The 18,819-nt window shown below is 34.1% G+C and overlaps 1 protein-coding gene across 9 annotated transcripts in view; it reads right to left on the bottom strand.

The window, feature by feature from the left end:
- The window catches only part of LOC127871092 (nuclear hormone receptor HR96-like), a 243,932-nt gene that overhangs the window by 57,345 nt on the left and 167,768 nt on the right, over nucleotides 1-18,819 (bottom strand). The window contains exons 4-6 of one of the 9 annotated variants that reach the window (XM_052413761.1): nucleotides 14,478-14,538; nucleotides 11,122-11,528; nucleotides 7,848-8,214 (exon numbers count right to left, since the gene is read on the bottom strand). The exons of the other annotated variants lie outside the window; for them this stretch is intronic. Coding sequence (XP_052269721.1) covers nucleotides 7,848-8,023 — 176 coding nt within the window. The 5' untranslated portion in view covers nucleotides 8,024-8,214; nucleotides 11,122-11,528; nucleotides 14,478-14,538. The remainder of the gene's footprint in view (nucleotides 1-7,847; nucleotides 8,215-11,121; nucleotides 11,529-14,477; nucleotides 14,539-18,819) is intronic. 9 annotated transcript variants of the gene reach the window in all.

An 18,819-nucleotide genomic window follows, 5' to 3' on the forward strand; every position in this document is an offset into this window, starting at 1 on the left:
GATGCATTTGAAGTCACTTAAAAAGTTACATTTAATTTAAGGTTTTTCTTAATATATTCAAGTTTTAAAGGCTTCATTTCCAACCCTTAGATACTCATGAGCAGCAAACAGCATAAAACCTGAACAAACTGCAAGTTACTCGCAGTCTGTTCTGGTTTAATGCTGTTTGCAAAAGCCGTAATCACTTTGCTTCTGATGGGAAAAGGGTTTAATCAGATCATCAGCGTTCAAGATAATCAACAAAATAAGGTTTAAATGTAAAAGGTAATACCCCTGCGAAAATTTGTTCTAGAAATTTGAACGGTTCTGGAACTGTTCTAGAACATCAAGAACAGTTCTAGAACGTTCCATATTTACATTCTAGAACTTATGTTCTGGAATTGTTCCAGAACAGTTTGCTAGAACAATTCCAGAACATTTGTGGAACAAGGCTTAGTTCTGAAACTGTCCCAATAATATACAAGAACATTTTGAGAACATTTCCACATGCATAATAAACTTTCAATAATCTTAAATACACCATTTAATCACAACCTCTTTAAGAGTATTAATTTAATTCAGCATTTTTTTTTTTTATTAAATATCATGGTGAAAACATTAACAAATCTAAAAAAAACACGCTTTAGTGTTCTTGGTGTGTTAATGATGTATTAAATGGAGTAAAAATAATTTATTTAATTTGTTTACCTTTCAATATCTTGCACTTGACATCCTCAGTCAATGCTATTTCAGTAAACTGTACAGCGTGACAAACATAATAAAGCAGAATACGCATATTAATCTGAGTAAACACATATCCACTAACATATAAATCAAATCATGTTTGTCTTTCCATTTTTGAACGATACTCATCTTAAATGCTTTAACTTTGTGAGTAGACTGAATTCCAATTTTCCAACACTGGTTTCCCTGACGCACATTCACTTTGCATATTTCTTATAAATATTTGTTGTTTTTTTATCTCAACCATAGTATTTTGCATTAAATGACACACGCATTAAATTATTCCCTAATAACCATATGATATTCGTTGTCAATTTGAATGTTATTTATCATTTCCGCCGCTTATCGCAAATTTCCCGTCTGCTTGCCGCCATCTTGGACGTGTAAAAACATGCCATCTCAATCGGGATACATCGACTATCGTCGGTATCCTCCGCAATATAGAGAGAGATGTGTGGAAAGAAACGTAAAATCGTATTCGGCTACATCTGCGAACAATACGTAAGTCAGTTGTCGTTCTGCGACTACTCGACAAGCTCGATCTTGGCTAATGGCAATAAAAAAAAATGTTTTCAATAAAAACGACCAATGAAAAAGCCGATACTAAGCAAGATTCGGGTAACGTCCATTTTTTATCCGGGCATTTCAGGGAATAGGTAAAAATCGTTGACAAATTTTATTTTTCAACGTTATGAAATTGCACGGTCGGCGGGAAAAAGGAAAATAAAATTAAGGTTATTGACTTTTATTTTTATTTTATTTTGGCAAAAATTAGGGTCGGCGGTCCCATAAAACAGAACATATAAAAATGATGGCCTAAGTGGTAAAGGATTAATTTAGTGTAAGAAATTCACAATCTGCAGAATGAATTACTGACAGCCATCAAACAACATTTAAGAACAAACTAGAATTTGCAGGTTTGAACACCTCCAAACAATCTCCCACAGATTGCATTACCCCATACAAAGCATTGGTGACCTTTTCACAAATTTCAATGTCAAAAACAATCTCAACACTCAAATGGCAGTGTAAGCCACAAGTTCCCCAAAACATAAGTAATTATACTCTGCCAGTGACTGTGTACCCTTACATATACCAAAGGTAATTATTTTGTCAATAATTCTGGTGACAAAAAACTAAGTACGCCACAGACTATGAAGTACTTTTAAGCTCCTGCATTCCCTCAAACGGGTCAGCAAGTTTTAATTCATGCATATTCAAACAAACTCTGTGACTGCCAGAAATAACGAGGCCATTTGATAAGACAGAACACAAACCTTAATCTAATTACGTATTTTGATTGAAACAAAGCACTCAGTGGTCTTCGATAAGGCCCATGTTTGAATGCATTGTAACCAAATATTGAGCTTCACTAGATCTAAACAAATGGTCGAAGATTTTACGTCAAGATATACTTATTTTATAGGGTCTTTATGGTCAAATTTCAGTGACATATTCCTAAATGGTTCTATTGCATTTCTACAGCAAATTTATCCTATTTCAGTTGAAGTGATTGTTTTCAAATGATAAAATGTTTTAAATTTATGATTTGTTGAATAGGGGGGCATAGGTTGATTATAATTGGGTAAAACACATGTTTCCTTTACATGTGTATCTTAAAAGGTTGCACAAGGTTAGCAAATAACATTGTATGTGTATGAGAAATGCAAAGCAAATTTGAATGATTTCTATTCCAATATATTTCCTAGCACTATAGCTAATTTTTAAGACTTGTGACAATTATTAAGCAAAATCATTTATTATTCCTGAAGATTGACAAGTTACAAAGTATTAATACACATGAACATTAACTTCATTCCAATATGAGTGTGCAAACACTGGCTTTAACAAGCTTATTGTATAAAAAAAGGAATCGTAGGGCAGGAACGTTGTATCTCTAATTTAAGCCAAATGCAGTTAAGCATGTTATTGTGCAGACAAACATTTGATGTATTGCATTGGCAGCAGCATGCCACAATTATTTATTAACATACTCTGCAACAGAATGGGGGAAAGTCCCATAATACACATTCTTTTATTTCATTCTGTCACTTCATTTATTTGGAATATAATGCGCTATCATATTTCTTCGCTTGACGCTCTAAAAGCAGCGCAAAACTTTATGCAAAAGGAAACGAAGAAAAGCGTAAACATATACCAATCATTACGTTTGCCAGCTAATTTTCTACCGATTAGATTTCGCTGTTAATTGACTAGGGATCTTAAATTACAGCCTGTTCAATGCATGTCAACAACAGGAAAGCTGATATGTTAAACACAGAAAAATCGTTGTAATTGAAAAATCAAAACTCAGTTGAGTGCAAAAGCTTGGATAGCATGATTTTAAAATAGAGGCATTTGTGGGCATTGTCGACAAGTATTTAACCATAAAAACCTGTCAATGTAACACGATTACAATAAAAAAACAATTAAACTGTCTGGGCTTTGACAAGAATTTTCAGTCCATGATTTTTTTTGTTTTCTCTTCCTCCAATGAACCTGCTATGCTAGCACATTTAATTACAATATTTATTGTTTATTTATAGCATATCTTCCAGTTTCATTTTCCCTTTTCCATTTAATGATTAAAATGTATGACAACTATCCAGCCAAATTCAAGCCATAAATCATTTTCAAATAAATTATTGCCATCATAATATTTGGAAAGGAATAAATTAAACCTAAATATATTTTGCACCAAATGACTTTGACTTCTCTGCCAAAATGTAGCCTTGCCAAATATACCTTCTGGTTAAGTAAACATCTAAGTGGAAGTGAAAAAAATAATGTTTACTTCCAAGAGTTCAGGTGTAATTTGAAAACTTTTAGTGTCTTGAATAAATATAGAAATGCAAACAATTAAGCTACTGGTAATTCTAATAGTTTAAATGCTAGAGAATGAGTTGTTGAGAATGAATTATTTTTGCATAAGTAACTTTAAAGTTTACAAATATTAGCTTTTAAAGGGGCCTTTTCACAGATTTTGGCATTTTTTTAACTTATTCATTAAATGCTTTATATTGATAAATGTAAACATTGGATCGTAAAAGCTCCAGTAAAAAATCAAGAAAAAAAATACAAAAAGGAAAAGAACATTGCCCGGAGCAGGTTTCGAACCAGTGACCCCTGGAGTCCTGCCAGAGTCCTGAAGTAAAAACGCTTTAGCCTACTGAGCTATTTCGCCGAGTACACATTGTTGACGTATTTCATACCTTATATAAGTAATCTTCGTAGTTTCACAAAATTTAACGACAAAAACAGAACTCTCCAAATTATTCAATCGTTTCGCGTTGCAACGCTTTATAATTTTTAGGTTTTAAAATCGTCAAAAGATGCATATAATGGCTATATTAGATCATGGTTAATGTTCAGTATTACTGTTTCCTCACAAATATCATAACTAAAACGAAAACTAATGAATCTGAAACAACTTTTTTCAATTTTGTCAATTTACCAAAGCGTGAAAAGATCCCTTTAAATAACCCTGATTGTCAATGCTAAATATATATTCAAATATGTATTAAAGTTATATAAACAATATCCAAACAACAAATACTGTAACGAAAGACACTTACAAATGAGAATAACTGTGGCAAATAAACTTAATAAGAAATTATTCTTTCAAATTGTTAAATGGCACTTTTGGGTCATGTTTTAAAGTTGACCTTAAACGATCAAGGACTTAATTGTACTTTGGAACAGTACATTCTGGTTTGCCATTAAATTGGGCCTTTATAATCTGAATAATCTTCTGTATAATAACTCTTTAAAAATGCAGTTAAAGCACATCTCAAAGTGAACTGTTCATTAACCCTTGAGCACTTAGAAACATATTTTCACTCATTAGTAGTCCCTTAGAAAGTTATATTAAATTAAAGACCTTTCTTACTACATTCAAATTTGTAAGGCTTCGTTTCCAAACCTTAGATAATGATGAGCAGCAAACAGCATAAAACCTGAACAAACTGTGAGTTAGGGTGGTATTCCATCTTTCCGTATCCGCATCCGTAAAATATTAGAACAAGTTGAAATGCACTGCGCTTATTCCATTCATCAGCATTCGCATCCACATTATCCACACGCGCAATAGGTGTCCGCAATAGAACTCAAGTGAGCATTCTAATGCGGATGCAGACAAGATACGGACGGCATTTAGCACTATCAGGTGAGCTGTCATCTCAAAAATCAACTGAAAAACTAATCAAATTTGTGAAAAATCACCCGGAATTATACAACCAACGGAATTCTGCAGATCCGGACTCTGATTTCACTACAAATGTTTAGAAAAGCATAGCCAATGCACTAGAAGATGTTTCAGGTAATACCATTTGTATTATTTTACAGACAGAATGATGATTTGTACATTATATCTACTTAAATTCAGGCGTGTCCTTCCTTATAATTACCTCAATTATAAATTTAATTATTTTAAAAATTATAATTTAATATATAATAAAGAAAGATATGTTCGACGTATGCAGATAAATGGAATATAGCGTCTGTATTATGATTTTTCGGATACGAATGGGGATACAAATGCGGATACAGATGCGGATAGATGGAATACTAGCCTTAGCCGTTTTTACTTTGCTTTTAAGTGGGAAAGGGTAAACAGCTCTTGATTTGTCCTTGAAAGTGGTTCATGATCTTTTAAACATTTACTGTCTTAAAATGTGTTCATAATCAGTTTAAGAATGGATGTGAACATCAAAAAGCTTATGATCTGTTTACTGTAACCTATTTTTACAGACGTTAACCATTACTAGCAGTTAATACACCATCATGGATCTCATAATAGCTTGGCAGCCCTTGATAAAATTTGGTCTGAGATACATTTTGTCTACACAAAGCGAAACCTTGAACTTGTGCAATTCTTCTCAGATTCTAAAGAGCACCATTAATTTAATAAACCTTACCACAGGCCTGATTTAACAGACATCTATTAATAATGCCACGGTTTCCATTACTCTCCACGCCATGTAAATGTATACTGGGTTTGGCGTTAAACTATTGTATTTGATATGACCGTATTCAGCAGATACAACATTCTCACACTCCAAGCCCATGTGTAAGCCAGCAGATTTTAACATGAAGATGGATGTAACATTTCTTACCGTAAAATACAATAACGCAGCTGTTAAGATTACCGTTCGCTATGACTTAAAATTTGTTCCAGCGATAAAGGAGCCGCTGTATATCCACATGAAGATAAAAGACTATAAATAAAGAAAATAATGAAATGATGCGATCATTCGTACAATAAGCCTTGAATTAAAGTTGTTGTTCATGATGTTAATACAGTCTTATATAATGACACTGCCTTCTTTATAATGTGCGAGCATTTATACATAAGTCAGCTTAAATGTCACTAACAAAATAAAATAAAACTCATGCAGCCAGTAATTTTATTTAACCCTTTCCCACTTAGAAGCAAAGTAAAAATGGCTATGTGCAAACAGCTAAAAATCAGAAGAGCCTGCAAGTAACTCGCAGTCTGTTCAGGTTTTATGCTGTTTGCTGCTCATCAGTTAAGCTTAAAGGGTTGAAAATGAAGCCTTTAAAACTTTAATCTAGTAAGAAAGGTCTTTAATTAAATGATACTTTCTGAGGGACTACAAATGCATTAAAAACATATCTAAGGGGTAAATTACGGGTTAAGCAATTACTATAAATATTTCTTCTTTACAATTTGTGAGGTGGCCAGCTCAGTTGGGAGAGCAGTGGACAACATATCTGGCTAACATGGGTTCAATCCCTGGCCCCACCACTTAGCTTGAGAGGTCTTTAGTAACAAAAATTATCTCCATGGCGATTGCCTCCCTACCTTAGATTCAAGAAGGGCAGTTGTCAGTTTCTACCATAAGTAGAGCTGGTATACCTGCTAACACAGGTAAAGTTATATGAGGGCAATCCAGGTATTGTCTCTTGATGACAACGTGTTTCAGCATGCTAACCCAGGTAAAGTTATATGAGGGCAATCCAGGTATTGTCTCTTTATGACAACGTGTTTCAGCATGCTAACCCAGGTAAAGTTATATGAGGGCAATCCAGGTATTGTCTCTTGATGACAACGTGTTTCAGCATGCTAACCCAGGTAAAGTTATATTAGGGCAATCCAGGTATTGTCTCTAGATGACAACGTGTTTCAGCATGCTAACCCAGGTAAAGTTATATGAGGGCAATCCAGGTATTGTCTCTTGATGACAACGTGTTTCAGCATGCTAACCCAGGTAAAGTTATATGAGGGCAATCCAGGTATTGTCTCTTGATGACAACGTGTTTCAGCATGCTAACCCAGGTAAAGTTATATGAGGGCAATCCAGGTATTGTCTCTTGATGACAACATGTTTCAGCGAATGCCATTTAGCATTGAGAGATATTATTTAACAATAATGCGCATATAAATAATATTAGACACTGCTTCCATTTTTATTTTTATTAAATTTATGAAGTAATTGTTTATTATTTAACATGCAATGTTGTGCAATGTTGTGCATGGTATGAATAATTATGTGGTTCTTAATGATGCATCTTTATACAAATTAAACAGTAAAGGAAATAACACCTGGAATACTTTTAAAATCATAATTGCCATGGAAATTGTTGTGGCCTCATTAAATAACGCAAATCATGCTATCAAGGAAATTAATTTGCATTTTTAAATAAGCCAGTGGTTAGAAAAACAAAGGTTTACAAGATTGATATTCTCTTTGATTGTTTTTGGTCATTATAGTTAACAGCCTCCAATAATGCATTTTTTTTAATGAACTTTAAAGAATTAAAATCACATTATTTTTATTTCGAAAATAAAACTGCAAAATAAAAACGATGTAACAGATTTTTCACTTTAACTCTCTGAAAGATAACGTAGACTTTCAAGTTCAGATTAGTTGAGATTCTCAAATTTCACAAAATATTACAATACATACTACAAAGCTGTGTAATTGTACAGAAATTAACCGCACAATTATACTGACATTGACATTGGCATTTCTCTATCACAATATCATCAGATATGACCAGATTGTGCGCAAACAAAACCAAAAATAGACATTGAGGATACATTAGTGTGAATTAAAAATGTTTTACTCTCAACCATGGTATTATGAACAATTAGTAATTACCTCGCAAATGATGGCGAAAATCTTTCCCAGTAGGAATAATGCCTGGATATATCGTTTCTTGATAACGTCTCACGTGCATCTGAGTTTCCAAAGTGCACGCTGTTCAGACGATATGATGATGACATCTTTTGTAGAGAGATCGGCACTAAATGTGAGTCTTCTATATCCATGTTCATACAAAGCAAACTTCTCCAAGTTACTAACTCAACAGTGTTTTAGTTCCAGTTATATACAGGTCAATATTAGGCTTGTACAGTTCAAATCAAAGAGTTAAAGTTCTACAACTGTTCAACTGTTCACATTAAAAGTAAGGTGTTCAATGCACAAACTATCCTTCATATCCTGCTATTCCTATTCATTTACACATCTGCAAGATTTTGAACACTTAGAGCTGTCAGAGGACAGCACGCTCGACTATTCCAGTGCTTGACAATATAACTTAAGCCATCATGGAGAGGGGGGGGGGGGGGTATAATGTGGGTGTGTGGTCATTTAATGGATATTTCAAAAATAAGGAAAAAACAATTTATTTATTTTTGTGGGGGGGGGGGGGGGCATGGGGGATGGATTGGGTGGAGTGCATTGTGGTATGTCAGGTAAGTGTTGTTTTGTCAAAGTATGAATCAAATGTGGTCATAAATAAAGAAGTTATGGCAATTTAAGCAAAATGTTCAATTATCTAAGTATAAAAGGGGCCATAATTCTGACAAAATGCTTGATACAGTTGTCTGCTGTTGTTTATAGATTGGGATCATGTTGGTAAAGAAGTATGCAAAATATGAAAGCAATATGTAGAAGAACATAGAATATATTTGAGGTGGTACGCAAACTTTAACATAGATTTATCAATAATATGCATATTCTAAGTATAATAGGGGCAATAATTCTGTAAAAATGCTTGATACAGTTGTCTGCTCTTGTTTATAGGTTGGGGTCATGTTGGTAAAGAAGTATGCAAAATATAAAAGCAATATCTCAAAGGACATAGGAAATATTTGGGGTAGTACGCAAACTTTAACATTTGCACGCTAACGGACACGGGAACGCTAACGCCGACACCGGGGTGAGTAGGATAGCTCCACTATATATATTTCATATATAATAGTCGAGCTAAAAATGTAAGCCATATTTTAGTTCAAGTTATATACAGGTCACATCGGCTTGTACAGTGCCAATCATAGAGTTAAAGTTCAACCACTTTTCAATTGTTCACATTAAAATGAAGGTCAGCTATTCACATGTTTCTTGCCTAAGAACGATTTTTGTTTGTATCAGATTAATGTTTCTATAAATTTCTATAAATAAGTATTTTTCATTATCATATAAAGGGCACATTGAAGGTGTTTCAAATGAATATAGAATACACAGACACAAGCAGATTTTAAGTCGTTACCATGATTACTGTTTCTCAGGATTTATAAAATTTGTACTTCAAGTTTATAAGACAACAGCGTCATATGAATATTTCTCAATTATATGAGTCGCATTCTGAGAAAACTGGGCATAATGCTTGTGTGTAAAGTGTCGTCCCAGCTTAGCCTGTGCAGTCTGCACAGGCTAATTAGGGACAACACTTTACGCTTTAATGACATTTTTCGTTTAAATGAAGTCTCTTCTTAGCAAAAATTCACTTTAAGTGGAAAGTGTCGTCCCTGATTAGCCTGTGCAGACTGCACAGGCTAATCTGGGATGACACTTTACGCACATGCGTAAAGCCCAGTTTTCTAAGAACATGGCCCATATAATTAAAGTCTGCAGAGGGGTAACATCTTTTTGCACTTTTAAACCTGGATAATATATCTTAGTGAAAATTTGTTATGGGAATAGCCACTTATTGTGAGAGCTTATCAAAGAAACCCAGGTTGTTTTAAAACACAAAAATACTCGTACTCATTTCTTGTACAGTTGCAATAAAAAAACGATTGCACAGGTAAAGCACTCAGTGAATGAAAGTAAAGAATTAAAGAAGATATTCTTAATGACTTTAATTAAGCAATTGAAGTGGTGTATTTTTTTCAATATTGTTTTCAATTTTTATCAAATCATATTCTGTAGTAAATGAATTTCTTCAAAATGGTCATTTATGTAAAGATATTTATTTCGTATTACTAATACGTCTACTCAGCAGCAGGCAGCCAATGTTTTTGCTCCATTATGCATCATACAACAACAAGCCTCATATACTGAGTAAGCCCTGTTCAGGTGAGATCCTCATGCTGTTGTTTGTAATCCACTTGAAGCAAACATTACGAAAAACATATTGATTTCAACACACAGGAATCTGTTATTCAGTATTGTTACCATTTATCCAAAATGGTACGAGAGACAAGCCTAATTCCATGTGATCTGGTTTAATTAGATTTCTCATGTTTGTAAAATTAGATATCCCATGTTTGTGCCAGAATTTGAATAACTCACAGAGTGCTAATTCTGTAAACAAGATAATACTATCTACTGTCATTAAGGCTGTTGTCTTGAATGAATTTCGGCTGTGCTCTGTGAAAAGAGGGTTTAATTCATGTGCATAAAGTGTCGTCCCAGATGAGCCTGTGCAGTCCGCACAGGCTAATCAGGAATGACATTTCTGCTTCTTTGATATTTCCATTTCAAGAAAGTCTCTTCTTAGCAAAAAATCCAGTTTAAGCGGAAAGTCTTGTCTCTGCTTAGCCTGTGCAGACTGCACAGGCTAATCTGGGTTGACACTACGCACATACATTAAACCCCTTTTTCACAGAGCATGGCCCATTTCTGAAGTTTATTTACAAACATGCTTACATGTTAATATTTGATCTTTGAGGGAAATATATAATTAAATAATTGAAAAAAGCTAACTAATAATCTTACTGGAAATCTTTTTGCAAAATAGAACACTTACAAAATATTCAAATTAGTACAAACAAAAGGTACATCAAAAACTTAGCAGCACTCCTAAGTTAACATTAAACATTTAATCATGAAAGTTTAAAAAAAAACATAACAAATCAATTACAGAATATTGCTTGTTTTATACAAAGTGAATAAAACTAATGTTGTGCATTTGTTTTCAGTTTATTAAATCAATTTAAGAAAATATTAATAGAAACTTATATGATTATTATAACATGCCATACAATAATGAATGTTATTTATTTTTCTCCGTTCATAAATTATTACTTTCTTCATGAATTGAAATCAAGACAAGTTTACAATTCCTAAGAACACATCATGCTGTATACAGTTTTTATGTTTGTGTTTTTTACTTCAAATGTTTATAAAAATCAAACCTATATTTTACCTTTACTTATCCTTCTATTAACCTTTCTAATCAATCACTCAAACGTAAAATAACCTCACTGCAAACAATTTAACAACCACAAAAGGGCATCAATTTCCGTATTTCTAACACATTTATTTACTTTAAAACTGCCTTACAATCAATCCTCCGTTAAAATGATTTCATAAAACATGCTAAATTGAGCGGCACACCACTTATTATGCTATTGTTATACACGTCTCATGTTGTTACCAAGTCAAAATAACTTTTAACAAATTTAACACGCCAGTTGCCCGCAACATTGACAGCAAATGTTCCTTCGTAAAACCTCTATCCCTATCTGCCAAATAACATTTGTCTTTTTGCTCACACATACTCTATAACCTTTACTGCAAGTCGGCCATTTGTAAACGTAAGGTGAGTGGGTACTGAAAACAAAGCAATATCTACAGGGTTTACAACTCACAGAACAACTGATATAACAGTGAACCAAGAGGGAAACATGATATTGCATTCAATGGTAGATAACAGGAGCTTCAGGAATTATTCAAACATAATACCATTGTAGTTAATACAATTCAGATATTCTAAAGTTTTTTTTGTTTGTTTGTTTTTTTATAAAGAAATAAATAGTGTGTTTTTCTCCTTCTTACTCTATTGTTTTGCAAAAAATCTCTCTATAGAGTTTGGCAATTCAAATCTAATATGTAAAAAAATACCATTCCCTTACATCCCTTCTTTGCCTATATAGAAAACAAACAACAACTCTGTTTTTTGGTACTAGCCGTTGGGACTCCCATACCGGCTGAATGGGTACTAGCCGTTGCGACTCACATACCGGCTGAATTGGGACTCGCATACCGGCTGAATTCGCATACCTACTAGCCGTTGGAACTCGCATACCGGCTGAGTTACTAGCCGTTGGGACTCGCATATGCCGGCTGAATCAGCTGTCCATTTATTATTATACTTAACATAATTATCATCATCAAACCTTCAAACACACATCACATACTACAATCTTTCTAACAGTCATCATACAGTGACATTCTATATAAATTTAGCCCAATACATTTATCAATTATTCAATTCAATATATAATTTCCATAATATGAAATATTAACACATAACAATAACAAGAGCTTCAGAGGACAGCGCGCTCGACTATTCGAGTGCTTGACAGTATAACGTAAGCCATCATGGGAAAATTGTTCATATTCAATAATTTATTAGACGATCTTTCAAAAATAAAAACAGGAAAAAAAAATTATTATTATTATTTATTTTTTTTGGGGGGGGGGGGGTAGGGGGGGTGAGAGGGGGGTTTAATGTGGGGTGTGGTAATTTATTAGATGATGTTTAAAAAAATAATTGGGGGGTGGGGGGATAGGGGGGGTAGGGGGATGGGGGGTGAGAGGGGGGTATAATGTGGGGTGGGGTAATTTATTAGATGATGTTTAAAAAAAATATATATTTTTGTTTGTGGGGGGGGGTGAGAGGGGGGTATAATGTGGGGTGTGGTAAGTTGGGTGAGAGGAGGGTATAATGTGGGGTGTGGTAATTTATTAGATGTTGCTTAAAAAACAAGATGCGTTTGTGAAACACAATGTCCCCCTATATGACGTTTGACCTTGGAGGATGACCTTGACCTTGTGAAGGATGACCTTGACCTTGACCTTTTACCACTAAAAATGTGCAGCTCCATGAGATACACATGCATGCCAAAAATCAAGTTGCTATCTTCAAAATTGCAAAAGTATTCATAAAATAAGCGATTTGGACCACATATATTTGACCTCTGACCTTGAAGGATGACCTTGACCTTGACCTTTCACCACTCAAAATGTGCAGCTCCATGAGATACACATGCATGCCAAATATCAAGTTGCTATCTTCAATATTGCAAAAGTATTCATAAAATGAGCGATTTTGGCCACATATATTTGACCTCTGACCTTGAAGGATGACCTTGACCTTGACCTTTCACCACTCAAAATGTGCAGCTTCATGAGATACACATGCATGCCAAATATGAAGTTGCTATCTTCAAAATTGCAAAAGTTATTGCAAAATGTTAAAGTTGGGCCAAACAGACCAACAGACCAACAGACAGACAGGGCAAAAACAATATGTCCCCCACTACTATAGTGGGGGACATAAAAATGGGGGGGAGGGGGATGGGGGGTAGGGGGGGGGTGGGGGTGAGAGGGGGGTATAATGTGGTGTGTGGTAATTTATTAGATGATGTTTAAAAAAAAATTGGGGGGGGGCTGAGGTTTGGAAGGGCCCTTGCTACACTTTGGGGGATAGGGGCCGGGGCCCATAGAGGGGGGAATTTTGCAACGTTTTGGGTGAAAATGGGAATCTTAGAAGATCTTTTCACCAACCATTCAACACTTAAAATTTCTATATTTTAATGTAATTTACATAAATATACATTAAATCAAAGGTTAATAGCACGATACCAGTTGGCAAATGTATAACAATTAAAAAATAAATTTTTATCTTTTTTGTTAGAGGGGGGAATTTTTAGCTGAAATAGGGGGAAAAAGTATACTATTTTAAGGGGGGAATGGGGCCAATATCGACCCCAAAAACGGCCAAACAAGGGCCCTGTTGGGGTGGGGGGAGGGATTCTGGTAGGGGCATGGGAATTGTTTGGGTGGAATCCATTGTGGTATTCAAGTAAGTGTTGTTTTGTCAAAGTAATAATAAAATGTGATCATAAATAAAGAAGTTATGGCAATTTAAGCAAAATGTTCAATTATCTAAGTGTAAAAGGGGCCATAATTATGTCAAAATGCTTGATACAGTGGTCTGCTCTTGTTTTAAGGTTGGGGTCATGTTGGTAAACAAGTATGCAACATATAAAAGCAATATGTCAAAGGATATAGGAAATATTTGGGGTAGAACGCAAACTTTAACATAGATTTATTAATAATATGCATATTCTAAGTATAAAAGGGGCAATAATTATGACAAAATGCTTGATAGAGTTGTCTGCTCTTGTTTATAGGTTGGGGTGATGTTGGTAAACAAGTATGCAAAATATAAAATCAATATGTAAAGGGACAATGAAAATAAATGGGGTAGTACGAAAACTTTAACATTTGCTGCATATTCTAAGTGGAAAAGGGACCATAATTACAACAAAATGCTTGATAGAGTTGTCTGCTCTTGTTTATAGGTTGGGGTCATGTTGGTTAACAAGCATGCAAAATATGAAAGCAATATGTCAAGGGACAAAAAAAATATTTAGGGTACTACAAAAACTTCAACATTTGCACGCTAACGCTAACGCAGACGCCGGGGTGAGTAGGATAGCTCCACTATATATATTTCAAATATAATAGTCGAGCTAAAAATAACATGTATACCGTGCGAGTTCAAAAAGCTGAATGACAGACCTTCCAGAGCGCCTCTAGCGGCAAATTCATACTGAAGGGAAAGTAATTTTCGAATCATTCAATAAATATCAAAAATCGAAAATTATATGTGTGCTTTTTTTACAATTTATTTCTTTTTAAGCATAAACTCGTTCATGACTTTGGCATTTTTTTCAGAGAACAATTTGTTAAAATAGACTGCTCTTTCATATTAAACAAGAGAGCCTTGATGGTCATGGAGCGCTCACCTGAGTTAAAAGGTACAAGAATTGTCAACAACTTGACTTGAAGAAAAATATTTGACCCCACGTGACCCAGATTCAAACAAGGGCATCGATATTTTTAAGATAATTGTTCATATCAAGTTTCATAAATATTGAGTCACTAATGAGGCTTCTGCAGTGGTAAAATGGGTTTTCTAAGATTTGACCTAATTTCTGGAAACACATACTTAAGATTCAAACTCGACCTGGACATCATTGCGATAAACATTTTGATTCAGTTTAATTGAAATTGATTCATTTATGTGCCCTAAAGAGTCATAACAAGCTTTTAATTACATTTGACCTGGTGACCTAGATTTTGGAAGCAAATGAGCCGGATCAAACTTATCCAATACATTGTCAACATATACAGATTTTTCTAAAGATTGACCCGGTGACCCTTGTACCTTGGACGCACTTTACCAAGATTCAAACTTAGTTAATATATTTTAAAGATAAACATTGTGACCAAGTTTGATCAGGATTAAATAAAAAATGTGGCCTCTGGGACAACACATAATAGATGGCATAGGCCATTTCATACATAAAAATACATAACTGTGTACATTATTATTAGGTATATGGATATTCCTGCTGATCTAAAACAAACAACAACAGGCACCAAATTTCTGTATGTGTTAAGACAGCAGCATAAACACAGGAAACAACTAATTTAATTTACACAAGAGAACATTTGCTTACAGGCATGTAAAGAAAAGACACTAAATATTGACATTTTCTGTCCCAACCCATTTTTAGTTCAAAGCACTGGTTTAATTTTGTGCATAATAAAACAAGAACTTTTTAATCTTGTTGATTTCACAACAACTGAACAGAAGATCACCTTCGGAGTAAATATGTGATTTGCATCACATGATGAAACCTAAGCAGTAGATTATAAATAATTATTGTAAAGGAGAGAGTTGACCAATTGTTGTTATACAAGACAGGATGTTGTTAAGTTATCCAATTTATACATTAAATACCTTTTATAACCATTTGTAAAATAGAATTAAATATACATCGACATTAACCAATATCATCTATTGAAGGCTTTATAATTTCCCTATTGTGACAATGATGTGTGACCAAAGCTGGGAAAATCAGTCTTGTGTTCAAAAAATCACATTTTGACTTTTTGGCAATTTTGGATTCTCTGAACATTGTAGTTCACAAAAATGATATAGATTTTTTATTTATCACATTCAAAACTAATTTTATGACCTTCCAAAGTGACCAACCCTACATTTTACCGTCACAAAAAGTTATCATTTAATACAAAAAAAAACAACGAAAATTTTCAAACAACAAGCACATTGTTTTATTAAAACAATAATCTTTCCTTTAGTCAAATACATATTTATAGTGCAATAAACTGACAACAGCATATTTATCTACATAACACTTATTTTATAACAATAATTATTAATTAAATTTGTGCTTAAACATTTTTAAAAAGTCAACCTTAAATTTGTTTTGTTTATCAGCTTCTGCCACATGAAGTTCAGACTTTTCAATTAACGCAGTATCTGATGTGTTTTTTTGACAGCTTCTATATCAATATCAATATCAGACTCATCATGGTTTGACTCAAGGTCACTTTCATCACAGGAGTTTGAAATTTTATCAATATAGCTAATCTAATGGCTAAATAAAAAAAATTATACTCCATTATAGTATAAAGACTAGTCTTATACTATATTGGGGTATATTTTTTTATTAAGCCATTAGATTAGCTATATTGATAGAATTTTAAACTCCTGTGCTTTCATAATCATGTACCACATCAAACAAATCTTGAGTAGCGGGGTGAAAAGTTTCAAAATAAAGTTCATTTACATTCGATAAATCATTTAAATTTAAAAACGAAGTGTCCTGGTCTTGTGAAATTTCACATGGAATAGTGTTGGTGTTAATAAATTGAGACATGATATTTTAAAGTCAAATTTAAATCTTCCACCATTTCATGTAAACAATTCAGTTGCTATCGTACAGTTTACTTCCGGGTCAAACTTGCGAGTCGCGAAAATTAATCACAAAGCCAAAATACACATATATATTTCACTTATCTATTTTAAGCATGTGGAAATATCATTTCCGAACCTTCTTCGATTGAAGACATCCATTAGTACACGATGTCATTTTGATTTACAGCGTTTAATAGCCATTGAAAATGAACACTACGAGACAGGTTGCGCTACCTGTGAACTGCACAAACGAAACAGTGTCTTTCAAGGGGAATAATTTGAATTAAATAAGCGGATTACAAACCACCAATTGTGCCAGTGTTTAAAGGACTTATTCATGCTATATTGTGGAAATTTCCAAAGCATGTCATAAATTATGAGCCGAGAAATTGTATGAAAAAGACGAAATATCCAGCGCATTTTCGTAAAAGATTTTTATCTCGCGATTTCCCGACATAAACGTCAGCGTACACAAGACTGATTTTCGCTGACGACGTCACATGTATTGTGTCTGCCTATATATATATATAGTCTAATGGACAAACAGCCAAAGTCAGACCTGAGATAACTTGTGCCTACTAAATTATTCCTGATAATGAGGCCTTAAAAATGTGGTTGTCACACATATTTCACCCCTAGTCTTACAGTTCAATCACTTTTCTCATGACTTGAGACTTAAGTTCAACATTTATTTTCAATACAATATAATATATTCTGAGAATTGAGTCTACACTTGAAGAAATTGAAAACCGCATTAATTTGAAATTTTCTTACCAAAATCCTTGAAAATTTTACAAGACAAATATGAATATGGAGGGGGCAGGGGTAAACCTGTTTGAAAACCAGAGCATCTATGTTTGTTAAAAATAAATAAAATAGCACTATGCACAAATAAATTAAATAGAATTTCATCAAATGCATAATGCATAATGACAAATGGATCTGTCATATTGTTGGATAACAATAGTAAACAATTGTGTTACCGACATAGAAATTGTTTCATCCGAGAGTACATAGGGAATGTAACATGACTACTGTTCTAGCTGGTGGGTTAATTTGTATCACATGACTTTTTGTTGATAGGACTTACTCCCAGATCAATTTAAGGAATACTACATGATCTTAAGCTAAGGCTGTCACATTCTCTCCATTACAAGGCAGACACAATACATCATTGTCACAATACGGAAATTATAAAGCCTTCAATAGGGGATATTTGTTAATGTCTATGTATTTTTAATTCTATTTTACAAATGGTTATAAAAAGTATTTAAACAAGGGCTGTTTGTAAAACATGCATGCCCCCCATATGGGCTCTCAGTTGTAGTGACAGCCATTTTGTAAATATATTTTTTGTCACTGTGACCTTGACCTTTGACCTAGTGACCTGAAATCAATAGGGGTCATCTGCCAGTCATGATCAATGTACCTATGAAGTTTCATGATCCTAGGCATAAGCGTTCTTGAGTTATCATCCGGAAACCATTTTACTATTTCGGGTCACCGTGACCTTGACCTTTGACCTAGTGACCTGAAAATCAATAGGTGTCATCTGCCAATCATGATCAAACTACCTATCAAGTTTCATTATCCTAGGCATAAGTGTTCTTGAGTTATCATCCAGAAACCATTTTACTATTTCGGTTCACCGTGACCTTGACCTTTGACCTTGTGACCTGAAAATCAATAGGGGTCATCTGCAAGTCATGATCAATCTACCTATCAAGTTTCATGATCCTAGGCATAAGCATTCTTGAGTTATCATCCGGAAACCATTTTAATATTTCGGGTCACCGTGACCTTGACCTTCGACCTAGTGACCTGAAAATCAATAGGTGTCATCTGCGAGCCATGGTCAATCTACCTATCAAGTTTCATGATCCTAGGCATAAGCGTTCTTGAGTTATCATCCGGAAACCATTTTACTATTTCGGGTCACCGTGACCTTGACCTTTGACCTAGTGACCTGAAAATCTGTAGGGGTCATCTGCTAGTCATGATCAATCTACCTATTAAGTTTCATGATCCTAGGCATAAGCGTTCTTGAATTATCATCCGGAAACCATTTTACTATTTCGGGTCACAGTGACCTTGACCTTTGAC

Source organism: Dreissena polymorpha, chromosome 3 (genome assembly GCF_020536995.1).
Source record: "Dreissena polymorpha isolate Duluth1 chromosome 3, UMN_Dpol_1.0, whole genome shotgun sequence".
Classification (NCBI taxonomy): Eukaryota; Metazoa; Mollusca; class Bivalvia; order Myida; family Dreissenidae; genus Dreissena; species Dreissena polymorpha.